The 26,842-nt window shown below is 42.2% G+C and overlaps 1 protein-coding gene across 1 annotated transcript in view; it reads right to left on the bottom strand.

Moving 5' to 3' along the window:
- PLCL1 (phospholipase C like 1 (inactive)) overlaps positions 1-26,024 on the bottom strand; it is a gene marked incomplete at its 5' end in the record, with an annotated part of 187,284 nt that extends 161,260 nt beyond the window's left edge. Inside the window, one exon of the mRNA XM_084288624.1 lies at positions 25,773-26,024. Within this exon, the coding sequence (XP_084144750.1) occupies positions 25,773-26,024 (252 nt within the window). The remainder of the gene's footprint in view (positions 1-25,772) is intronic.
- Positions 26,025-26,842: the final 818 nt, after the last annotated feature.

The raw sequence follows: 26,842 nt of genomic DNA on the forward strand, positions 1-26,842 counted from the left end.
TGCTGAGATGACGGAGGGGCCCTTTGCAGTTGATTTAGATGCCTCTTATTCCATACTTTCTTTTAGTATGTAAAAGCTTTATAATCTCATAGCAAATACATTGCTCATGAAAGCGAGAATACAAGGGTATCAGCCTGACCTGCACAGCCTGGGAGTGAACTGAAACAGAAAACAAACGGATGCTTGAGACCATCATTGAGATCTTTTCAGCAGATTACTCTGCTGTTAGGTAAATGCTGACTAAATATAGAGTGCTGAGGGAATGTTTTTAGCTCTTTGAACTGTATGTTCAGAAGGCCAAGCTGATAAAACCATCTATTGCTAATTTTACTCATTAGCAAGAGCTTGCCTTTTTTTTTTTTTTCAGTTGCTATACACTTGCCAAATTTCAACTCTTTTAGCTGAAATTTTCCATATCAGGTGCCTGCACTTAAAGAAGAAAAAAAAAATTAAGACGTATCAGAATAATTCAGCAGTTTGAAGAGCAGAGCTGGGAAAAAGTAAGTTGCTTTGCTAACATGTAAGCGTTCTCCTGACCTCTCTTCAAAAAACATAATTGCACGTGAGGGCCTACACTTTGAGTGCCTGACTTGGCAGGCCTTGACCTTACCCAAGCACAGTTGAGTGTCCAGCATTTTCATATGGGAAGAGATGTATCACTCAAGCTCACCTCAACTCAGTTTAAATGTGAGCAGTGTGCGCTGTTCTTGCCAGTTGCCTTTTCTCAGAGTAGACGGGGGAGCAGTCAGTTGCAGAAAGCTTCTAAGAACCAGGCCCCAGAACACCTGTCTTTTCTCTCCCAAAATTATTTCTATTGAACAAAAAGTATTACACATATAGTCACGAGACAAATTCCCTACTGATGTTAAACAGCTGCCCATGACCAGAAAGCCCAAAGGAGAGAATCTCTGGTGCCCTTCCTTCCCTGCAGACTTCTAAGTCCAGAGACGTGTAACAATATTCTTGCCAAAGATGAACAGCAACACAAGGGACTAGGAAGAGAAAGATCAGCTCTCCTAATCTTTGTGCTGTAGCAAGCCCAGCAGAAGCTGAGTGTGTCAAGAAACAGAGTGAGTAAGCAGTAAGTGGGTGGTTCAATATGTTCATTTTCCTCCACTATTTCCATTTCAAGTGTCAGCTTCCCAAAATGTATTTAATTTGTACTATAAATTTTGATTCCAAAAGTCTTGCCATGCTGTTCAACAAAACAGTCTGCACATACACATGTAAGAGGAAATATTGCACAAAACCCTAATGACAGCAAGGGCCTTTGTATGAAATCTGTTGCAGCTCCATTTGCTTCCAGATCTGAAATCAAGTGGTAAAGTTTTTGGCTGGGTGGATCTAATGGCAAGTGAGAAGCAATCTCCCTACCCAGTCTGTACCAACCTTCATCCAGCAACAGCAGCAGATCGCTTACAATGTTGACAAAGAATTTTCTGTGGGCTCTTAATCACTGATGGAGCCTTTATCACAATAATATCCTTCTGAGTCCTCAGTGCAGCCCAGTGTTATGTTACTGCAACATACCACTGTGTTTATTTTACCATTTGCATATCCAGATACAACTGGGTTGATGGAAATATGGAAATGCATTTCTGGAAATTGCCTTCAGCGTAACTTGCAACACTCAAGGAAGGGCTCCTTGTTGCGAGTCTTATGACAGCCATCCCCCGTGTCCCCAAAAGAACTGAGACCACCTGTAAAAGCTCTCTCCCTGCTCCCAGGGCAGCATCTCACCAGCCCCAGCTATCTCGGCAATGGCCATGAATGACCGAGGGAAAAGAATTTAAGTGAGGGAAAGGGTCTGCACCCTGCGGAGCAAAAGAAAAGCCCAGAGGAGAGCAGAAGGAAGCATACCACACCCAGTAAAGGAACTCAGTTGGAGATGCTGCTAAATGGTACCCCACACACGTCATGTCCAACTCAGCACACCTTCCTCGAAGCCAGACAGCAATGCAGACATTTCCCACAGGCTGGTCCTACATCTGCAAGCCACAGATATCTACTTATGGAAGCAGATGGGCCCAAGTGGGATCTCTGCAGAAGTCCCAGTGTGTTAGGCCTTTTCTTCAACCAAAGCTTCAAGAGGTTCAGGTCGGCACCCCAGGCACCAAACTCTTCCCTTCATCTAGCAGGAGATAAAGCTACCACTGCCAACCAGTTCCCAACGAAGCACTGTGAAGACTTCCCACTGCTGTACAACAACCCCCTTTCCAGTAGGGATTTTGTAACACTACAGGAAGGGGCCATGACTTCTGTAATTCACACCATTGAAAAAAAAAAAATAAGAACTAAGAATTGTAACCAAGAGTAAAGCAACATTTAGCAGAAGGCAGGAAACTTACTGGGTCCAGGCTCAGAACACATGCCTACTGTGATAGTAAAGAAAATAAATCCCTAATGATATATTATGCACCCATCAAAACCCATTACTCACTCAAGCCGAGTAGGAGAGCATAATCTTGCCAGCTTGTCATTGCGCAGAATTTACTGTACCAGTTCTAATTTTGTCACTTTATTCTGGGAATGTGATAAAAATCACAATAAATATTAAATAATGAATTGTAGACTTAAACGTGCAATAGTTGCAAAAACTCTTAAATGCATTGTCTTCCTTTGAGCCCACCCAAATATTGCTGCAGAATTGAATTACTTGCAAATGTGCACAGAGCAGGCAGGTAAAGTCAGGCCTGGAATTATTATTTATTATCAGTACTACGCTCAGCCCTTCAGGTCTTATTCCAGATCAAGTACGTACAGTGCCAGAATGGCTGAATGCAGAACAGCCCCCTGCATTAGGGAGCTGCACACTCACCTCCTGAAAACACAGGTCCTGCAAAGAGATGGGCTGGGGGAAGAAGTGGCACAGAAACAGAAGGCAGTGCAGGCCAAGACCTCTCTGACTCAGACACGGCTCTTGGATCTGAAGATCTGCTCAACCAACCCTTTTCTTCTGGAGCATTACCGAGCAAGGTGGTGAATGACAAAGTAAAGCCACCAATTTTCTCACCAGGACACAGGACAGTATGTTCTCCTCCCAGACCAGCAGGGGACAGGGAGGATCTGCTTCCCTGCCAGTGATGCTGGAGTGCTGCCCAAGGAGCATTCCAGCTGTTAGGATTAACTGCTGTCCCATAATAAAGGTTTCATTAGCATCCCCCTTTACCTTTATAACACACAACCTCAAGCTGTTCCTAAGGACTCTGAAGGTTTCTAAAAGATCTTCGCTGCTAGCACTGCACTAAGTTTTCTACTGAACCTTGAGTCTTTTATATCAACCAGTTTCTGTTTTACAGTGCCCACAAATGGAGAAATCTACAGGGTCTGCATGGTGGCAGCTGCTGTTTAACTGTAGTCAGCAATTATCCCATTACTATACCTTAATCATTAATGTTGATAAAAGTTTTTTCTCCCAGCGTTTACAAGATCCTTATCAGCAAGGCATCTGTTAAGGTGGTTTACAGTACAGGTTTTGACATCTCCGCTAGTCAGAGACCTCAGCTCTTTGCAGGCCAGCTGTCTGCTGAAGTATACGCTCAGATACAACTTCCTTACATGATGAACCCCTGGCCTGAGGCTGAAAAAGTTCATCTTGGTGAAAATATTACCAGCTGCTCAGAACTCCATTTTCTGATAAGCTGCAAAACAGCTCCTCTTGATACCTCACCCTTTTTATCCTGTTTGCATGAAAATTGGACAAAGACGTATAATGGCAATCAGTACAGAGATGAGCCAAATAATTCAGTCCTCAAAGAGATTTTGCTATAATTCAGATCATTTCCTATTGCTCATTTCCAAAATATATGCCACTTCACAAAATCAAGTTATTGTCTACAGGGCCACAAGTGTCACATTCCTTAACCACGACTGACCCTGAATTTTTCAAATGCACTAAATTGTGAGTTTAGAAGCCGTCTGCAGACCCCAGGGTGTGCACTGAAACAAAGCAGGAAATTTGTTCCTCTTAGAAATAAGAGCAAAGTAACTTTTAGGAAGCCTGAATTTCCTGTTCCGTGCCTAAAACCCTCATACTCACTGAAAAATAGCTTAGGTTGGTACAAGCATTCTAGTTGTTGTATTTTCAGTTAAGTCCCTTGCCTACTGCAAAGGCTCACAAAAAGCTTAGGGATACCCCGCCCTTGTGGTGATGCTACACGAAACTATACCAAATGCCTTCTGCATCTCTTCTTTCCGTTTAGGAGCGGGAGGGCTGGGTACGCCTTGGAAGCTGGGCCAAAGTGCCTTATGCAGTCCATGTATGCAAATTGTCATTATTTGTGTGGTGTCTGCACTCTTCACATTCATTCACGCACAGGCTCCTCCGAAACCACCCGGCTTTGGACGTGCAAAGAATCGTGAACAGAACCTGCTGCACGTGGGCTCGCAAGGCTCCAAGCCAAGCCCTGACCCAAGTGATGCAAACCACGCTTTCGGATTGTGCAACATTTCACATTTCTATTTTCTGTTAAATCACTTGTTTCTGTTAATATCGGAGAAGGGCTAGGCAAATGCAGCTGCTTGTTTTTAAATCTAAATGCATTCATTTTTAAATGAATGTTTGTGTACAGATCAATTTTGCACCCTTTCTTCATTTACTGCACATCTCAAGTCATCGTACACAGAAAACAGCTTCACTGGCTACATATAGCACACATTCAGCAAATTCACACAGTGTTTTGTTTGTTTTTCCCCCCTGCAAGTATTAACTCACTCAAATCAATTCAGTTTTCACTAGAGCATATAATTTACTTCTTACCCTCAGAATAACCGACTTCTTGCAAATACATGCAAGATCAAGACTATGAAATTGCATATATATATATTCACATATATATTTATAATCTTAATGACAGAAAATTTGTATATCTTCTGTTGTGTCTGTTTACATCCTTAAGGTCACTTTTCTGGCCAATCAAGAAAAATACCAACCCAAAAATGAGTTTCACAAAGACAAATCTAAATGATATATTGGGATTACAATGCAACTATTCACGCTCCTTTTATAAAATTACCTTTCCCCCTATGACAAATACGAAGTGAGTTATCCCATCTCTGTTACTTGCCCTTTCTGGAAGGGACTGCATACAATGGGGGGTTCTTTGTATTTGAAATGTATATACACAAACTCTTTAAGTCACAGGGAGCACTCCTATGGGTCAGCAACAACACAGCTTTACTGAACACAAGGAGTTTTTGCTGCTGATGGCATACATCAGAGCTGTCTTTACTATTTCCAGCAAAAGTAAATTATACATCACCTTTTAAAATCTTTTAACATGCAATTTTTGCTCATATTAACAGAAGATGCAGCACAAAAGGCTAAGATCTGCATTCAGTGTTAAGAGTGTAGATCCTGCGTCAAAGAAACACAGTTTTTATGTTCTTGAAACATTCACCAGGGAGCAGAGAAGTCTTTGCTTGTAACATGACGCATCATGACATTAGAGCCACATACGTAACGAAACACTCCAACACGATAGTTGCACAGAATTTGGCTCAGTACATATCTAAAGCAAATTTAGATTTAGCAACCCAATGATGATGCATCCATTTGGACAAGCGATGTTTTGCTCCCTGTAATTGAAAAAGCTGCCTTCATTAACATTTTCAAAGCCTCATCCACAAGTTTGCAGCAAATACAGGAAGACATTATCTGGTGCAGTTAATTTTATTTTGCTGTGATTTACAACACAAATTCAGTGGGAGGTCAGCTGGCTGACAGTGAGTGCAAAGAACAGCGCCACGTGTACAAGTGATGCTTTAAAAGTCCATTTCCATGATTATAATGAATAATCCAAGGGAAAAGCTTCTCATTTCTCAAAGCAATCTAGTCTATGTCGTGTACTCTGTACCAGAATATACTAAGCTTCTGTCTACATTATAGAAATTGCTTGGATATTTATAAAAGCACTGAAGTTACTTTTGTATTTACAGATTAGCTCCTTTATGTGTCAAAGAGCGTTTTCTTCTTTGCATATCCCTGACGCACAGCTGCAACAAGCTTTGGATCTGTATGGTACCAGCATATCAAAAGAGAAGTGTTATTTGGGAGATCTGTACTGCTTCCATCTTATAACACAGCCACCTCTCAGAAAAGTTTACCTACTCCAGATTTATCCACTAAATCAACTGTTTATAGAAATTTAAATAGTAGCAATGGAAGTTAATATTCCAGGTGTAGCTTTCTTCCAAGGCCCACACAGCAAATTCTCCTTGCTCAGCACTACTAAAACCTCTGCTGTCACAGAGGAGCCAGGCACCCAAAACAGGGGCATGGAGAGACCTAGCATCAGTCCCAAAAACGTGGCACAGTGGGAAGCCCTAAGGAAGCCATGTCCAAAGTCTCTGAACTCATTATTCCTTAAAAATAAAGCACATTATTGAGAGTGATGAGGAGACAACATCACTTCAGTGAGTGGATCCACCAGTTTCTTCCACAGTTAGTTACCCTGAGGTTGCTTCAGCACAGTATCAGTTATCCTTCACTGATGCCAGAAAAAAAATAATCCCTTAAATCCAATGTCTAATTCATCTTGATCAAAATACATGATGTTAAAGCACTCTAACAAAGCCCATCTAATCATTCAAACACCTTCCTTGGATTAACAGTCCCAAAGGCAAACTTTTGCTAAATAAAAGTATTTTTACACTGACAACATCCATAAAAAGCCCGAAGGAGTTCATTTATAAAACAAGCCTGCAATTATCTCTACTTCCCATTTGCACAGGAAAATTGACAAAATGAAGACAGGAAGAAGAAATAGTAATCAATCCACCAGCTTTGAGACCTTTCTAAACTTCAGAAGAATCGTTGAGATGGCATTTAGGGGAAGGTCCTACCCTGCACATGGCCTGGTCAATCCCTCTAAAAAACAGAACTAAAGAAAAGGGAGCAATGGGTTTCCACTGGTATTGACAGGAAAAACTGAGAAAAAAAAGGAAGTTCCTTGTGTTTTCAATTAATTGGCTTTTTCATAATATTTTAACATGGTTTGATTAGCTAAAACACATCTTAACCTAATTGCAACTGTGTAAGACAACTACTGCCTGCATCTAAACTTACTGTACCCAAATCATTTCCATCTGGTAGGGAAAGAATTATCAGTAAACTAACCCAAGGGAGAGAGCTTGCTCTAAACCATCACATTCTGTTAAATTAACGGTCATGCTAGTCAGGAAAGCTTTACAATGAAAAGCAATATTTAAAGTATTTACAATACTTCTTTATAAATAAACACTGCTTTACAGTAGGAAGTAAATTTTGCCTCCAAAATGTTGTAGATTACAGGGAAAAAAAGAAAGCTTCCTTAATTTGGAACCAGAAGACTGTCACAAAACATTCTGCAGTAATATGTTGCCTAACAAAGATGTAATAAAAATATTTACAGATGCAGCTAATAATACAAGGCTAGGATCATCAGAAAACAGATATGCTAAAACAAAGCAGCTGGAGGGGCAGTGAACGAAAGGACACTTCATCACAAACTCTGCAGAGAGGCCCAACATCGCAACCCTGCAGGGAGAAGAACATGAGGGCAATTTGGGATGGTCACTGTAAGACAGCAAAAAATAAATTAACATTAGGAAGATAAGAAATGACACTTCTGCATAAACATCCTCTGAAAATTAGAGGTGGAAGTCACATAAGTAACTCTGTTCAAGGCTTTGAGGAATGAACACATTGTCCCCTACCATTACCTGCAGCTCCACAAAACACCCCCAACCTCCCTGTCCTTCTTAGCTTACAGCCACAAGCCCCCACCCCTGAGATGCAGGAGCTGCTCCTCGAATACCCTCTACTCCCCACCAGGTCCCCTCACACCCAGCCACAGCACAAGGCCACCAGCAGGACCTGAGCACCAGCCACAGACACCCAGCTCTTCCCCCACCTCCCCACCCAAACGTGGAGCTGCCGGGGCTCCTTGAAGAGTTACCAGCGCTGTACCAGCAATCCCTGTGTGAGCCAACAAGTTTGAAAGGATGGGGACTGTCACAAAGAGCATTCCTAAGTGGGCCTTGCTTCTTCACACACCCTGGTAAAAAAAAAAAAAAAAAAAGAAAAGAAAAAAAAAGCACAGAACATTATGTAATATGCATCCTGCAGAGCTTCCTTCATCACCCAAGTATGGTAATTTGGTACTTACAGGTGAGAAAACTGTTTCCAAAAATTAAACACAACTCAGTTTACTCCAAAAATTTGCAACTAGAAATTGCAGATTGGATTTCAGAATTTCTTTTTGGCCTTAAATAATGTGCTGTTCTATTGAAAAAAAATCAGTAATAGGAAGTTACTTATGCATAAATGGACAAAAACAAAATGAGAGCTTGTACATGCAAAAACACTCAGAAATGAGTTACAGGAAGAAATTAAATCAGGCTGAATTGCAGAATTTTCAGTTCTCACTGCTATGTTAAACTGCAACCTCCAGAGCTCAGTTTTGATTTTCTTAAAAGAGATGTTGCAAGTGTGCAAGTGTGTGTGGGCTCACATGTCTCTGCATGCTGACCTACTGTGAACATATAAACCTCATCTGTGACTCTTCACTCCCCCTTTCATACATCCCAGTGGCTCCAGGCAGTGTAGCCAGACAGTACACTTCCTAGCCCAGTCCTAGGGCTTTTCACATACCCTTACAACTTTTAATGAGATGATTTTTCAATGAGATGTTGCTTAGACGGGACAACCCGCTAAAATAAAGGTTTTTGAGGAGACCAGATTCTCTTATAAACTAAAGAATCCTTGAGGAATAAAATGTGTTACAATCCATACAGTCACATCCAGCAACAAACAGGTTTCTGTCCAGGTAGCCAATAAATAACATGCAGGAATAACACCTGTTTGGTGGCTGACACCAAGCACTTCTCTTGGTGGTCCCCTCCTGTGGGAGGCGGAGGTTTGGCTGTGCTGAAAGTCTCCTGAGTTTCACAGGATGGGAAAGGAATACACCTTTTCTCTAGAAACACACACGTAAAAGTATTTTGCAGAAGCGGCAGGAATAGCTGTTCCACAGACAGCAGACTTGCCTTCCCATGAATGTAACATTATAATAACATATATACTATTTGAAACATTAAAGAGCTACAAAGATTGTGAGTAGAATAATAACTTGCTGAATTTTGGTAACAATAGCCTCAAAGAAATAATATTTTTGTTTGGCTGCAGAAGTGATCATTCGGAAATCCCTTTCAATTTGTATCCAAAGTACACTTATGAAAGTTTATTTCCCCCCATAAAAACTGCAGGTTGAGGTTTTTCATCACTTGTCAAACATTCAAATAACTCATTGCATTGTTCAATCAGTCCAGGTCTTGCCATTGTTTTACAGAAAACAGGTTAACATAAAACTACTTCCATCTTTCAGTTACTTTCCTCATCTACTTAAGTATGGATAACTGAAATCTCATCTGCAGTCTCACTAAGCAGGCCTTGTATTTTTCTTTACAGTCAGAAATTATTATTTATAGGTCCTATAAAATACAACATTATTTGGAGTATTTTTTTTCCCAAAATAAATGAAGTTCAAAAGGAATGTGGAAAGACAACTAAAATCATCCTTCATACAACTCTGCAGGGACAGAGGGAAAAAAAAATGAACTGATGGGCAACACTGATTCCCTACACTGCAGCAGGAGGTCTTGATTTCAGGAACCAGTAATCAAGAAAATGTCTGTGAAATGTCTTCTCTCTCTCATTTCCATCCTTCACTCAGGCAGTTTTCCACATACCTGCAGAAGCTCTCTTCCTCACAGAGGGAAGGATTTTACACTGGCATCGAAGTTTGTTTAAAAAAAGAGGGGGAAAGAAAGGCTTTCTTTAAAAGCAAACTGAGTAATCAAAATTTGAGAAATAGAACTGAAACCAAAGGACAGCAAAACAATTGGTTCTCCAAGTTAAGGATTTTCGAAAGGCCAAGAAATTAAGTTTCCAGCAAGGCCTTTGCCAACAGTTTCTTAGGGCCTGTCTGGATCGTCACACTGCCACACTATACACTGCAGGTCCAGAAGAGGGGGAAGCCCAGAGGGAAGGTATCCAGCGTGGGGAGAACATACAAATTCCAGCAGAGCTGACCAAATCCCGAAGTGAAATTGTTTCAGCCTTGCCAGAAAACAAAATAAATTATATATAGAGAGAGAGAGATATAAAAGTTATTTCCAGTAACTCACTCCAGTGAAGTTGTAGAAAACAATGAAACTAGGGGAAAAAAAATCATTATTCCCCTGAAAAGGGAAAAATTTAGGGAACAAATGATTCCACCAGTCTGGAAAAATAAGAAAGTTAAATAGCTTTAGGATACAGTCCAGCAAAATGTGAAAAACTGAATACATACCAGGATCAGCATCCAAGGCTTTGCAGCTTTTCATGTTAGTTGAGAAAGTAATGAATACACTCTTCATCCTTACATGCAAATAGGATGGATCATTTGCAGAAAGATAACAGGACATACATTCTAAGATTTTAAACCAGCTGTTGCTATAAGAGTAGCCAGCAATTCGACGCACAAGCAATATTTATCGTATTTATGAGGAGGTGTTAGCATTTACATCAACATAATTGAAGTTACTGTGAAGGGAGCGAAGCTTCCCCCCAGTCACGCAGGGTGGACAGCCAGGGCCAGCAGAGACACATCCTAGCCAGGCTGGGGCTGTGCCCACAAAGCCTGGCACGACAGACACAGCGTGCTCTCTTACCTCACTGTTAACAGGCACAACAGAGAAATCTGACATCCTCAAAGTTGGAGGGAGTCAAAAAATTCATTTAGTCTCTAACACAGTGGTTTAAAAGTCTCATCCTTCCAGAGAGGGATACTCCATCTCAAATACCCCCTTCTCATTCAAGGAAATAATCTTTGCTGTCTTCTTCTGTGTTATCTCGTTTCCTTCTCCAACCTTCATTTTTAAAATCAGTGTTGCAGCTATTCTGCTTCTTGGGAAGCAGATCTCTGTCACACACACACACACCCCACAACTTTTACTGCATGATGTTCCTGTAGATGTTATGATTAGAGAGTCTCTCTGTCTTCCTATCTGATCATCAAAGTTAAATGCCCACAAACTATTTTATCTTCTTTATCCAGTGCCTTGGTTTTTTCATCCCCAAAAACACGAAGCATAAGGAGAAAAAAAAAAAAATCTCTGAAATTGTTACACAAGCCAAAAACTCACCACAAAGTTATTGTGGCAACAAAAAAAAAAAACAACACAGCTTTAAACACTATGAAGGTAAACAAAGTAAATCAACTTCTTCGTGATCCCAAGTTAGTTTTCATGCAGAAACAGTCACTCCACGTTTTGAAGTCTTGGGACACCAGTAGAGTCTACTAAGGAAACAGAAATCATAGCTCTGTACTTCATCAAATACAACACAAGCTTAAAGAAATATGAAAATACGATTTAAAAGATGAACATTAATGCTAAAGCCTGTTGACAACAGGCTATTGTCATTCTTACCAGCTCAGTGATGACAAAGTAGAGAAGCCTGCAACAGTCTTTAAGCCAAAGTGAACCACCCCTGCATGCTTTGACAAGCCCTGATCCCCTAACTATGGCACAAGGTGGTCTCAGGCAGAACCCCAAAAGCACCAGAGTACCTGAATTAACACCTAGCTTTGAACTATGCCAGGATAGTGCAGAAATAAGAAACTAAATGCATTAAACCAAAACGTGTTACCAAGAGCTGAACCATCACCAGCAAGGAGTCAAAATGACCGTGGACTAAAATCACTATTTTTTCCTGAAAGTTTTCAAAAGGGATTTAATCTGGACTTTTACGTGTTGTTTTTACATCTTTAGCTAATTGTCCTCCCATTTGCCAAGAATGCCCCACCGAAGGCAAAGCCAAAAATCAAAAGCAACGGGCAGATTCTGAGTTGACAGTAACAAGGCTGTGGTGAGTATCGAATCAGGGGGACCAGTGTTGATCCACACAGGGATCAAACACAGTGTTGATCAGACAGATATCAGTTGATCAACGCCGCAGTGCCTTGACCAGCGCAGTCATTTGGAGAGCAGTCAGCGTACTTGCTGTGGTCTCAAAGTATCATAGATGGCATTCCAGCATACAAGGTAAAAAAACATTACCACCCAGACAAAAGTTTGCTGATGTATGATTTTGTTTGACAACATAATTAATGATCTTCATCATTTACTGATGACCATTTTCCTTCCAATAAAATGAAGTGTCCTATTTTTAGGCAGTAAGATAAGACTAAAAATAGAAAAGAGCAGCAGCATTTGGCTGTAAAAATGAGATAAAGCACATGTTTAAAAACAGCTGACAAATTCCAGAAAAGGTCCGAAATATTTAGCCAAGGCCTTATTAAATCACGCTGTCAGCTTTCTCCCACTGCGCCTGGGTTGTCCGCACCCAGCCTGTTTCCCCAGCCCAGCAGATACATCCAGTGATGCCAACCCCCTCTGTTCTGACTTCACACAACAGAAAGCATGACAAACACAAACTTACACACAGATGATCCTTTCTTATGGCGGGGGGAGGTAAGGGGGAGAACCTGCAGGAGAAATACTAATCAAGAAATTGAACAGGATTCGTGACATACTTCCCCCTTCCCTATGCCCCCGTCCAACAGCAGTATTTTATAGGGCCATCACAACCTTTGTAATCTGTGTTAACAGATACTTTTCTATCAAACGGGCCTCCGCCTGCCTCAGAACTGCTAGCAGGCACCTACTGCTCTACCCCCCTCATTTGCCCGTCCTTCGAGGGAAAACACACTTCTCCAGAAGATGACATTACTATTCTGCACCTCTGTGTGTTTCACCAACACAGTGTTCAAAACCTCCTCTCCTTTAGCTCCAAGCAGACACTATAGAAATAAGCACAAGCTGCATCTTCTCCAGCAGAACATTTACATGGGACTGCGGCAAAGGTCCTTGCAGTTAACAGCTCTCTGCAGGCTCTGATTTCTGGCCAAATAGTCCCTCCCCTAGAAGCCCACTATCGCACTGTGCACAATCTAAAGAGCAGATCAGAATGATGCCCCAGGCTGTTCTCCTCCAACTCCTTGAATGCTTCCAGATAGGACTAGAGGCAGGCCAATTTCTCTTCTTGCTTTTCACACCTCCCAGAACAAAGTACAGCAGTGTCTTCAGGAAGAAGGCACTCAGACACGTCTGCAAAACCAGCTATGAATCCATCATCATAATGAATCATTTAAGTAGCAGCTAGGCATGGCTGGAAGGGACCTGCTGGGAGAGACAGCAGTAAACTTTTCATATAGTCCACAAACCCTACAGAGGAAGAAAACAGGAGTACGGAGCAGTCAACAGCAAAGGAAGTTGTTATCATTGTTATCACTGGAAACACCAAGAAGCTTATCTTTAGAGTTAAACAACCATTTGAGACGAGTAGCAATACACTCTACTGTATTGCCTGGATTCTTTTACTGCTATTGATCACTAAATCATCACAGAAAGCGAGAAAAGCTTGGCATCTGTTGGTTGTTAGGGACTCATCTGACATCATTAGAAGCTCATTTAAAAGCTCTGTAATATGTGCAGCCATCTCAGGTCCTTCCAGAAGGATGTTTAATGCATCCCTGATGTGTGGAGTCTTAAATGCTGCTGAAGCTAGCTTCTCCAGCCTTTTCTAGAAGAGATTTAAAATCATAATAGCAGTGGAACTGCCACTATCAATACAGCAATGTGACAAACACCCTGAATACTTTGTCAACGTAGAAAATTCTTTTATACAGCAACCAATATACAGTGGCAAAGCCCTGAAAACAAAACAAAACAAAAAAAGCATTTTCATAAACTTGGAAGAGGGAGGAAATCAGTTGCCTACTATCTGGAAGCAGGGTAAAATCTGTTGTAAAGATAAATGAGTAGCCGAGATTCCTAACTGAGAAGTAACTGGTGATACCAAGCTATACAAACACACAGCAAATGTACACCTTTTCTACAATATTTTTCTCTTTCCTACCATTTATCCCCATATTTACATTCATCCATTAATTACTGCATAGGAGCATAATAAGCCAAAAGGGCTATGTAACGTTATACCCAAACACAGCCCACAGATTCAGCTATGAACCTGTAACTGGAAATAAAGCTAGTTCCTGAAGAGAAAATGCGCTATTAACAACCACTAAACATACAGAAAGGAATCACGATCAACTCCTAAAAATATGAGTTCATGTACTGTTGTATTAATTCAACAGTGTACTTAACACTCTTTACACACAGTCAAGAAGATTCAAGAGTAATTTCCACTGTCCAAACCACAAATTAGTGTTATTTTCTATAGGGTCATTCATTGTTCCTACCCTTAAAGATGGCATTCCTTTACAACCGCCAATATTCAGCACTTGTGCAGATCAGCATTTGCTTCTGATGCCAGCAGTTTTGCCAAAAACTTCTGAAGTAGTCTTTTGTATCTAAATGCACTACAGATGAAATCCTCCTCTGATGCAACAGGCCTAAGGAAAAATAAATAAAGTCTCAGGACTACAACACCTCCAGGCAAGCAATTCTGCTGGCATGAGAGTGCTCAGGATTGCAGTTTGTCACAGCAGCACGATACAGCCAGCATCGCTTCCTACTCAGAGCAATGTGCACAGCAGCTTTCTGCAGAAAGTGCCAGCTCAGACTGGAAGTAAGCACAGCAGTTTTCAAGCAAACCCACTGTGCTATGGGAGCGACATCTGTGCTTTTGCATTCTCTGGCTCTTCTGGCGCTCATTTCAGAGGCACTTCTCCACCTTGCAAGAAAAGGTCCCTTGGTATTTGTCCACACAAGCTTACTTTCAATAAGGACTAAAGCAAATGGCTGTGCAGATAACCTGGTACCACCTTGAATTTTAGCTAACTCCTGATGAATATCTCATTTTAAAATTGAGAGTGGTTCATACACTTTCTTTTTTTTTTTTTTCCAAAATCCTTCTTGAATAAACCATTGTAGCTTGTATTTACAGGAGGCCAAAAAGTAGCAGATAACTCCTAACAAGCACTTGCAATATGGGAAAGTTATTTGGCAGTGAAAATCACATTTTGCACTCTTACAAATACACCTCTGCTGCAATATTCAAATTATGCTCTTTTTTTTTTTTTTTTCTCCTTTGAAGAGAACATGCATTTCACAATAACTACAAAGTTTAGCTCCTGGGTTCACTAGAGTAAGCAACATAACCATCTCCCACTGCTATGCCTGTGTAACACTGCAAGATCTAGCCTAAAAATTCAACATAACAACCTGTGAATTACTGTAGGCATGCAAAGTATGCACAATACATAGGTAGATGGACAGAAAGATAATAAACTGAGCAAGTGGAGCTATGTTCTTTTGAATATTCAGCCTATCTAGACCTGTAAATACTTCATTGTTTTCCTTGAATGATATTTGGAGAACTGTGTAATATATGCTCCTGGCTGCCATACACCACAATCCAAGTTAAAGGCATTCTGCAGTCCCTGAGTAGGTGTACAGATAGCTAAACAGGGCAAATGACATTGCAAATGAAATAAAGAGTTTGGGGTTACACCGCTGCTAAACCACATAAATGGTCTGTCTTTGCAGGGTCATGTCTTTTGTCTTACAATGACTCAAACAAGAAAGGAAATGCTGCAACCTTTTACGTGAGAAAGCTCATCTTTCCTCTCCTCTCCCTGTGAATGGAACACTGTGCCCACACTGTTCCTTCCAAATCCTCAAATTTCTGAAAGTGATGCCAGATGCACTTGCAGTGGGATAGAGCTCAGTTTATTCAAGCTGAGAGCCGAGTATCTTTGGGGAAGTTAAAAGCTGGTCTGAAGGAAATGTGCAGTTCTCTTTCTACAGAGAAGGGATACTTGGAAGACAGCAGCTACATGTCAAATTTCTAAAGCTAAGAAAATGTATGGTCCTTTCCTATTTGGATGCATTACCAGCTACTGGTACTGGATCAGAATGTAGTCCTAAAGCCGTGCATGTTACCTCACAGACCTCACATCCTGTGATCTGAAAAGCTGCAGCAAAATCTCTCCCTTCTTTAGACATCTTCAGCACTGTGCACATCCCTGCCAACAAGGTGCAGCTTTCTGGCACCTCCTTTACTTTGCCTTGCTCTGCCATTTCACTGCCTTTTGTGCTCCTCTTCATTCCTCCCTGAGCTCATCTCTTTCTGAGAAATGTGGCCATCTTCCCAACACCAGTTCCCATCTAAATGGAAGTCAAGGCATTCGCCCTCAAAACAGCAAACTCTTTAGACAAAGGGACAGTCCCCTCAATGCCACTCCAACAGTCACAGAGCTCTGCATTTCACATCGCATGAGACATAGCTATGGTGAACGATGCTGCATCTGCTGGAAGCCAACAGTTTTTGGACTGGACTATGCTCAGGAGCAGAATATAACATAGTGTAAGTAATATATAATGGCTTGGGAAAGAAAGAAAAAAAAAAAAAAAGCAAGTCTTCAAAGTCAGGAGGCATTGCTGCCAAGAACACTCCTACTTCTGGTGACCAAGGACACTGGGAAAACATTCAGCAGTCAGTTAACAGGCTTTAATTTGATCTCAGTGAGATCTGGCTCAGTCCCTTGAAATGAACTACTTGCCCATAAAGATGTTGAAAAAAACAGTATGGAATGCAAATAGATTTGTTACCAGGCATTCTACGTGCATACCCCACAACAACACTGCCAAGAAAGTAACTTCAGGCAAGTGCATTTGTTTACTAAGTCGCTTCTACCTTTTTTCCCTCTACTCTAAATTATTTATTGTGTTTCTAATAGAAGCAACCATTATCTGGAAACAATCCCCTAAAATCCATTCTTCATCAGTTTAAACTGATGCAGTTTTGCCAGAAAACTTAGGCCAGCTCCAAGTAGGATCACCATAACAAAAAGTAACTACATTTTAAGTTTTTATGAACTAGAGGAAGAACATTCAAAGCCAAGTAACTGGGTACAGTGATTGGATAGTAATATTGCAAAAGCTCAGCCAATCCATTCTAGATCTATGACAGTGTGAAAACTGCCTCCGATTTCATAGACTGCAAAATCACGTGTGTACTCAAAATCTGCATCGCTTTAGGGAGCAAATGCCACAGCAAATCATAACACTGGGAAGGAAATCACAAGCTATATATATGGTATGACTTGCATTTTCAGATTATACACAAGCACAACCCATTTCACATGAGATTAGAAGGCTACATCCACATTTCCCAGAGCCCCTTTGCATTTAGCACAGCATCAAGGTTTGGACGTTACACGCAGAGTGAGGCCAACCCCAGCACAGCTCCCGCTGAAGGCTGCACAGCTTCCAGGCAGGCTCTGGGACAGGGCTCTGTCAACTGCAAAACACAACACGTACAAAAAGTGGTGTTCGTCTGTTTAATTAATTCCAGTGTCTATGTTTTAGCCAGTGCTCACAGGATTTTTTGTTATTTATACCAAGTAGCCTGGAGGTGTGTCATACTCCAATGGAATATAATCCTTTTATTAAGCTAGTACATTTATTAAATTAATTTCATAAAGCTCCTACATAACCTCATTGAGAAAAAGATGAGAGATCTTACAGTAATTCATTCATAGTACTGTCCCCTGATAGCTCTGACTTCCAGAGATCAGCAGTCACTCCAGCCAAACAAAATGCAACTTCTAATCAGATATTTATGAAAATTGTTATAAAATTAAATTATATGAACAAAGCAGATAAAATCATACAGCTCTTCCAAATAAAAGTACAGCTTGTAAAAAAATGTAATGCAAGTACCCAGAAATCATCCACAGTTGAGTTGCCTATACTGCATTTTACAAGCTTCTTACAAGAAAACAACATTAAGTAAAACACAATGCTTTTTATATTTCTGTTCAAATAGCAACAGTAGGATAAGACTGTCAGAATCCAAGAAGAATATTCTCTTCTCACACTTCATTGAATCAACTCCCTTTTTTGGTTGCTTTTTTCTGTTTTGTTTTGTTTTGTTTTGTGTTTGTTTGTTTGTTTGTTTTTTTCCCAATGCTATCTGAAAGAGCCAAAGAAGATATACCTTTTTTTAATGTATAGTTAAAACAGATCCACAATTCATCAGAACTGCCTAATGAATTAAAAACATGCTACGCCTGCAGCTAAAATACACTATTGTTATAAATGGCTAATTACATCTTCCACTGCAGGATCACTGCTCAACATGACTTGACACTTTGGGTCCAAAAACTCATAAACCATGAGCACTGCACTTCGTCTGATCCTCGACTTACCTGAAAGGTATGTAACTGAGAAGGCAGATCCATGCTGAATAGATATCAGACATTCACAAGTTGTATCCAAGCTACCAAAACAAACTTTCAGTGAACAAAAAGGATTTGGGAAACCTAATTGTCTAACATCCTAATTATCTACCATCTGTAGTTGTTCACAGGTATGCAAATCAATACACGACAACTATGCAGTACTCAAACTAATTTCCCCTCTCTATGAATCCTCGAACAAGGTACTGGGCAGAAAAAACTTGCTCCCTCCACCCCTTGAAGAAGTACCAAAGCAGCATGATATAGGTCAATCAGGAGAGATAAGACCTAACAAGACCTAAAGAGAACCTCCTAGGAATAATCAGTATGAATGCAATTAATGCTTGCTCTGAGTTATATAAGCTCAGGATCCTCTCTTTTCCTATCTCCTTAGAGCTGTTTTTGCCAGGATTATCAAAGATGCAACATGAGTGTTACTACTCCCTGAAGCATGCAACTCAGAAAGAGAATCAAACCTTCACAGTATATGTTCACAGCTAGAATTTATTCACGTATTTATTTAAGCCTTCTCAGTGCACTAGCAAGGTAGTGATACATGTACTTTGATGTCAGTTAGCTTCCAGACTTTGATCTACCTTCAGACAGGCATGTCACAATAAAATCATCTGACACATACTGCCCCAAATAATCCCCAAACTAATTTTCTTGGTTTAAGTGGCTCTGGAACAGGAATAGTGTATCTCACTGTACCTCCAGTAAGTTATTTAAATAAGCCTGTACATACCCTTAATGGTCAGAGATTTCCAGCTTAATAAAAACCTGAGTTAACAATGTGCTGAGACTTAAGGAAGACACTACTGTAATCTCAATTTAAATGTGTTTTGGGGACTCAGTAACTATTACAACAAATTTCTTAAATGAAAATTCCCCCAGAGACAGTATTGTGCATAAGCAGGCTTCAAAACCGAAAGTGTTTACGATACAGAAAGAACTAAAAGCAATGCTTCAATGGTACATACTCTCATACACCAACATGTTATACACCAACATGTCTCATACAAATACATGTTTTCAGAACATTTTAATATCCAATTAACATATTTAGCCTTTTGCAGAAGTTAAAATTCATCACACAAAAAAAAAAAAAAAAAGAAGTTTCTTAACTTTAATGCATGACAAAACCTCCAGGTCATATTGGCTAAAGGGAAAAAAGTAAAATACAAGTGTATAAATATTTCTATTAATCATCATTCTCCATTCTTTAATAAAATCATCAAGGTATACCAAAAAAACTACACCTACCAGCTGCTTCCTGGAAAGAAAAACAGACTAATTAGTTTTGCAAGCATGATCAGTTCGATGTTTCGCCACAGAGGATGCATTATTGGTTCTACAATAATTACTTGCATTTTCACATTTTCTCTCTCCTTCCCTGCAGCAAATGGACTACTATTAACTCAAATAAAACATTTTCTTACAGGTGTAGTTGATCTCATTGGAACTACAAAAAAAAAAAAAATCAATAAAAGAGTATTATAAGGATTATAGGATTTGCATCTCAGCATATATATGACAACGTGGTTCTGTTAACTAAGCTGCTGAACATATTTGCAAAACCGTAGAAAACATTCCTCTGCTGCTGCCCTACCACCAGTGCCATCACTCTAAGAGAACATTATTCCTAAACAATTACAAAATTCTACATAATAGTCTTTGTGCACACAACATACTTCAAAGGCAAACCAAACCTTATCACCATCCTCATCTCTCCTTCCTGACAATAACAGCTGCTATCTCTTCCCCAGGAAATCTAGCAAATAACTTCCCCAAAAGACCTGCCAGAACTTGCGTGTGCAGCTCACCGGGCCAGCTGAGTTGCAGTTGCTGGCATCCTTCTGAAAGGACATTGTCCCACCAATCTGACAAATGTCACCTTTAGAGACTTTTAGTGGAAGGCATTTAAATAATCTTGACTATTATGATCCTGTATGGAAAGGCACAACAAACACTGTGCTACTATTCATTTCTCTCCATGTTTAATGAGACTGTGCATTACATTAGGTACCACATCAAACTAACTGACAAGCAAATCACTGGACAGTTTACAGTCAACTTCAGAGAAATTCACTACAAGTTTTCATACAAGCAGTTTGCCCTGGATGCTTGTGTTGTTTGTTTATTTTAAAAGCACTAACTAAAGTCCACTCGTGGATAACTAAAGGCTCTCACGGATTTTTAAGGGACTTTTAGCCAGGCCTCAGGCTCTCCTCCAGGGGAAATTAATCTAAAGAGCAATTTACTTGTGTGTAGAGATGGCTGGAAATCACATTTATTATATTAAAAAAAAAAATAAAAACAAAAAACTGTCAAAGTCTAAATGAAACATGAAAGACTCCAAGAAATAGAAAGCAAAGAAACCTTCACCTACTAATCATAGACTGACTGGGGTACAAGGTTCTTACGAAAATGCTCAGCAGCAAGTATAAGCAACTCTGGGCATGCACAACAGAAATATCTGTACGAAACTTTTCTGATAAAACGTAAATCCTGAAAAGCCAGCAGCGCATAAGAAGGTAGCAGAGCCCCCGAGACAGCTTCATGGGGCTCCTGCACCTAAAATCCTGCCTGAATCCCATTTTATACACTTAAATCTTTATTAAATTCTTTGTATACATTGTTACAGAAAGTCATTATTGCTAATTTGACTCTAAGAACTCCACAGGACCTAAATCCTGCTCACTACAATGTTGTTATCTTAGTCACAGTGATACTTGACCTACCAAGATTGTTTGGCTTTGAAGGAAGGGGCAGGGGTCAAGCCCAGTCTGAAATGCCCATGGGCTTCCACCAGAAAGCATCACAGCAAGAAATGCAACAGTCCCATGGCATCGCTAGAGATGGAGTAGCTTTTTCTAACTTCTAGATGTAATTCATTTGGCAAAAGCAGGTCTACAACCAGTATAGTTTCTGATTTAAGTGCATGTTTATGAAAAAGCAGCGGTGCATGGAATCCAGGTGCAGTGTTATGAAAATATTACAAGGATTACAGCCAGCTATGTCTTTGCAATCCAAAAAATTCTAAACTACTAATTAACAAAAGATTCTTTTTAATAAATTATTCCACTAGCAATAGCAGAAAACATTCTTTTGTGTGTCTTAGCAGTGCATCTAAATTTCTCCTTACCAGGTTAGGTAAAGGTCAACCCCTACGGGTATCCCAGCTACAGGAGTATATGCACGCATAGGCACACAAGAAACAAAGTACAAAGCAATCAATCCTCTGCTGCAGCTTCCCAAAGCTCAACAGCTTGTAGTTTAGGGACTTTGTAAGCCAGATGCTTTTGGTGCTTTGTGAAGCTCTCCTTCATCAATTTATCATTTTGAATCTGCTTGAACCCGTTTACATTTCTGACTGCCACAGCTTTCTGTGGCTGTTAAGTGCACGATTTAATTACATGCTGTGTCAGAAAATACTTTCATTTACTTCAAACCTACTGCTATGTAGCTATTGCTAGCTTTTCCCTACTTCATTTTCTGTGAAGAAGGAATAACAGCTCCATGTTACTCTTTCCACAATGTTTGGGAATTTGCACAGATCTTAAATACCACCCACCAGGTGCCTTTTTCCAGACTGATTTAACGTATCTCTTGTTCGGTAGCAGTCTTTCCACAAATAGGCTAGGCATATCATTCTTCCATCTAGTTGCAAGCTTACACAGCAAAACACTACCTAAGTTACTGCAGAATCATCACAGACCTGAACAATTCCACTGTCTTCCAAAAAAACAATGTTATATAGCCATGGTGCACAGACAGATGTATCATGTATTTTAAACATTTAAATTTTGTCAGCATGCTTTCAAGCACAAGCTGGAAGAAATTAAGCCTTGCATTCTTTTTGATAAGAATAATATGATAAGTTTTTTTAAAGCTAAAAAATGTCATTAGGATAAATAAAACTTCTTCAAAGAAGAGAGCTAGTTATCTTGACACTCTTCCACTGATCAATTTAATTGCAAAATCCCAGTCCTTGCAGCTCTTAGACTAGCAGCATATGACGCACAAGGGTAACTCAAACGGCCTTTAAAAAAAAGTACCTGCACATGAAAAAGAAGCACATAGCCTTTGGAAGAACTTAATTAAAAGTACGAGGTCTCATAGGTCTGCTGTGACTACAGTTCAAGTCTGATTCCACAGACTTGATTCCTACTTGTAGTTCACCTTATGGACACAGTCTAGCATTACTGACAAAGCCCAGAGCTATGTTACCTGCTATATTGTCTTCATATAGAGATCCAGGAAGAAAAAACACATGGCCACAGAAGTACGTATTGCATGCATACAAAGCAGAGGGAGAAGTCTGATAAGCACTGATCAGAAATATCTTGGTGAAAGTTATAAAATATTTCAGTAGGCATTACATAATGAATTACACAGCCTTCCTACCTGCTTATTAAAATGCCTGTACATGGCGATGTCCAAAGGAACATGCTAGAAGGAAAACATCATTCAACACTGTTTAGAAGTTGAAGCAGAAAAGGTTGCAAAACATTCCGTGTAAAGAAAGAATCATAGAATCATCGAATATCCTGAGTTGGAAGGGATCCTTAAGGATCATCAAGTCCAACTCTTGACACCGCACAGGTCTACCCAAAAGTTCAGACCATGTGACTAAGTGCACAGTCCAATCTCTTCTTAAATTCAGACAGGCTCGGTGCAGTGACCACTTCCCTGGGGAGCCTGTTCCAGTGTGCAACCACCCTCTCTGTGAAGAACCCCCTCTAAAAGGAGTATTTTGACCTCTGTTTTCCATTCTCCTGCCCTCAAAGTGGTCATAATTAACATTTTATTTGCAAACAATTGGCCCTGGATTATTCACAAGAAAAAAATACAGAAATACTTGGAAAGTAGCTTAGCCAATGCATGTGCTCCATGTTTAGGCTTATTTGAAAACATGCAAGTCCTAAGCTGTATTGCCTGTCCTCTATTTCTGTCTTCCTAGCATTATACACTGATTATTTCAAGCTCCTCATGAAAAAAAAAAAAAAAATCTTTTCTTGCTCCAGTTCTGTGGTAAGACTACTTACCTCTTCCTTGCATTTAAGACAAAAATAATAATAATAATGCACGTGTATTACGAATATTTCCGAAGTACATGAACAGCTACAATCATTTCTCATAGACGTTGTTTCAAATTTACCTCAATCTGGAAAGCTGTGAACATTAGCAAAACAAAATGGGAACAAAAATATTCTAGCTACATTTTGTTCTTTTTGTATAAATGAGTTCTCTTGTTTCTGAGGCCAAATATAGAGCACTTGAATGCACTGAAGATTATCTAGAAGGGCTCATATTTTACTCGCTTTAAAAAACTTCCCTGCAGCAAATTATGTTTGGCATATACTGTAAGTCTCTGTTCAGTCCTTTACACTTAATTATCCTGTGGACACCAAAGCCCTCCAATGTAAGCAACTCTGGTTTCCACTGAAACTGTGGCCTCCGACACTAACCTTGAAACTTGCAGAGTTCTAGAAGACTGCTGGAAAAAAAGGGTGTTAGAAGTACATTTTGATCACCTTCATCTACAGAATTTAGGCTTTATGTTTACTTCAGTGAGACTGCTAGTGCTTAAAGTATACTTTTAAAGAACTGGGAAATAAATTGGAGAATAGGGCAAGTGTTCAACTCCTGCGGAATTAAAACTCACCATTACTGTACAGCTTGCACTGCTTTCTTAAACTCTCTTTTCCACCTGACAAGATGAGTATAAAGAAAGTGACGGAATGCTACTTTGCCTATGGACTTACCTGAACATAAAGAAATTTTAGATTAAGATGAATACACTGTAAGATTCCTTCCACTACAAAACATGCAATGCTTAACCAGAACTCCTGCTATCAAAGTCCTTCAGCTGAAAACTGAAAAAATGAAATACGCTTTACTTTCTAAACGTTAATTCCATTTGCACTCTGCACCTGATGAATATTTTCTAGGGCACCTGAAATCCCCCAAAGATGCAGACAAATAAATCATTTGATTCTTCTGAAATAAGAGTATTTTCCAAGTTAGTTACTGGTGTAATGACAAAGGAAAACTGTGCTTCAAAACATATACCACTGAGACATCCTTGTGGAAAACCAAACCATGCTTTATGTGGAGTCCCAACAGCATAATGCCTTAGAGACACACAGCCTGCAAATGCTCAGGTTCAGATGCCTGCTTTCAAACTCAACCACGCCATCTTATTTAATTCATCACCTTAACAATTACTGTTTAGATGAAATATGCTCATTTTTGTTCTTAGTATTTCTAATATGAGACCACTCAGTGATGGTCTCATGACCATTCAGACCGTACAGCGATGGTCTGCAATAGTTTTCTAGTTTCCAGACCAGGTTTACATACAGGCATCTTTTGTTCTAACGCTTCCTATAAACTGCATTGTCGCCCTGTAACATAACACTCAAGATCAGCCGCATCCCCCTTTGCTATTATTTCACCAGGCTAAGCAAGCCATGCTCACACAGCATTCAACCCATTGACCTTAGAAACCCATGCTAGTTATTCCTCTTACTACCTGTTTCAGTCTGAATGCATCATTTCTAAACACATGAAACAGATTTTACCCAGTATTTCACATGCAGCCTTACCAGTTCCTTACTTAACATTAATACTTTCTCATCTGTCAGAAATATCTCTGTCAATTAACACCATCCCAGGATGCATCTCAAGAAATTTTCTCCAGCTGGAAGATACATCTCTATCCTCAATAATATTTCTAAATGTCAACCTATAGTGAAAATGCCACACATTTAACAACCATTAAAGTGTATCTGCCATTCCTGACAGTTCGTAGAGCCAGTGTAGTCTGCAGAAGCAACGCGTGCTTGCATTTGCATCCAAGACTGCGCATTTCCAACAACTCCCAAAACCTTCACACAGTTCCAGGAGGGAACTGGGTTTCTGCCCCAGAACACTTCCAGAACTTTGGTCCTGATTTAGCAAAGCATCTGTGTGTTTGGGTAACTTCAGACTGGAAGCGTTCCCATCGTGTTCACTGGGTGCTTCTAGAGACCAAAAGCCACTCTTCGACGCTTTGTTGGGCTCGATGCTCAACACCCCGAGGTGGAACTTCCCGAGGACCCTCACACTTAACTGCCCGGGTCTCCTCTAATTGTCAAAGCGTTAAAATGAAGAAGAAAAAAAAAAATAAAAAAAAAGCAGGCGTTTTGTTTATCCACCCCCTGGCACGGCTGTTCCCAGTTCGCAGCGCTCAGCCCGCGGTCTTTGCCTCAGGCACGGAGCCGGGGCTGAGCCCGGGGCTCTGCCACCCTCACCCCGCCGCCGGCTGCGGGCAGCCCCCTCGCCCCGCTGGCGAAGCAGCCCCGCAGCGAGGCGGCCCCGCCCGGCAAAGGGAGCCCCGCACGGCCCCGGCAGCGCTCGGCCGGGGGGCCGCCCCCGCCTCCCCACGGCCCGTCAGCAAGACAAAGGCGCCCGGGCCCCCTCCCGCCTGCGCTGAGGCGGCCGCGGCCGGGCCGGGCACCCGCGGGGCCGCCGTCGGGGCCCGCGTCCCGCCCTTACCTTGATGATGCTGCTGCGCCGCGGGGCGGCCCGGGCCGCCTCCAGGAGGCCGGCGTCGGGCTCCGGGGCTGCCGCCGGCCCCGGGCTGCCGCCGGGGAAGCGCTCGGCGGCCCCGACGGCCGGCACGCCGCTGCGGCGCTCCCGCCTCCTGCCCGCCGCCGCCTCGTGAGGGGCCGCCTCGGGCTCCTCGTCGGCGCGGGGAGCGGCGTCGGGGGGCGCCGGCTGCTCCCGGCCGCCCGCGGCTGCTGCCATCGCTCCGCCGGGCGGCGGCGCCTCGCCGGGGGCAACCGGGGCACGGGACGCGACGGGACGGGACGGGGCTGGACGGGGCCGGGCTCGGGGACTCGGGCTGAGCGGCCGGCGGCGCTGCCCTCAGCGAGCGGCTCCTGCCCGCCGCGGGGCCATCCCCGAGGGCGGCCCCGGGGCCGGCGGCGGGAGCGGGGCTGCAGGAAGCGCGGCGGCGGCGGCGGCCCCGCGCCGCTCTGACAGGAGCCCGGGCGTGTTGTGACAGGCGGCGCTGACGGACGGCGCGCCCGGCCACTCAGCGCCGCGGAAACCGCCCCGAGGGCGCCGCAGCGGCCAATGGGCGTGGCGAGGGGGCGTGCCCAAGGGCCGGGCGGGCGGGCGGCGCGCGGGGGAGAGCGGCCGCGGGGCAGGTGAGCGCTGCGCCGGCCGTGCCCGCGGGGCGGCTGCGGGGCGCTCGCTGCAGCCGGCGGCGCGGGCAGCGCGCGCTGAGGGGCCGGGCGGGAGGGGCCGGGCGGGGGGAGCCCCCTCGGCAGCGGCCGAGCCTCCGCCGCGTCCCGCCCGCCTCACGCCGAGCCCGCAGCGGCCCCTGGCGGCCGGCCGGGCCCCGAGCGCCGCCGTGAGGGCGCTGGGGAGGCTCCACCTGCCGCGGGGCTGCCCGCTTCCCCGGGTGGGCGCCTGCCGGCAGCCCGTGGTCAGGCGGGGGGGGGCGTGAGGCAGCTCCTGTGGGTGATATCGGTAACCCCGCGGTGGAAAAGAGCAGGGTTTCTGTCAAGGCTGCTGCAGCATTTACCACGCTCAACGCAAGGAAATGCCAAGTGAGGGGC

Source organism: Netta rufina (genome assembly GCF_964035555.1).
Source record: "Netta rufina genome assembly, chromosome: 6".
NCBI lineage: Eukaryota > Metazoa > Chordata > Aves > Anseriformes > Anatidae > Netta > Netta rufina.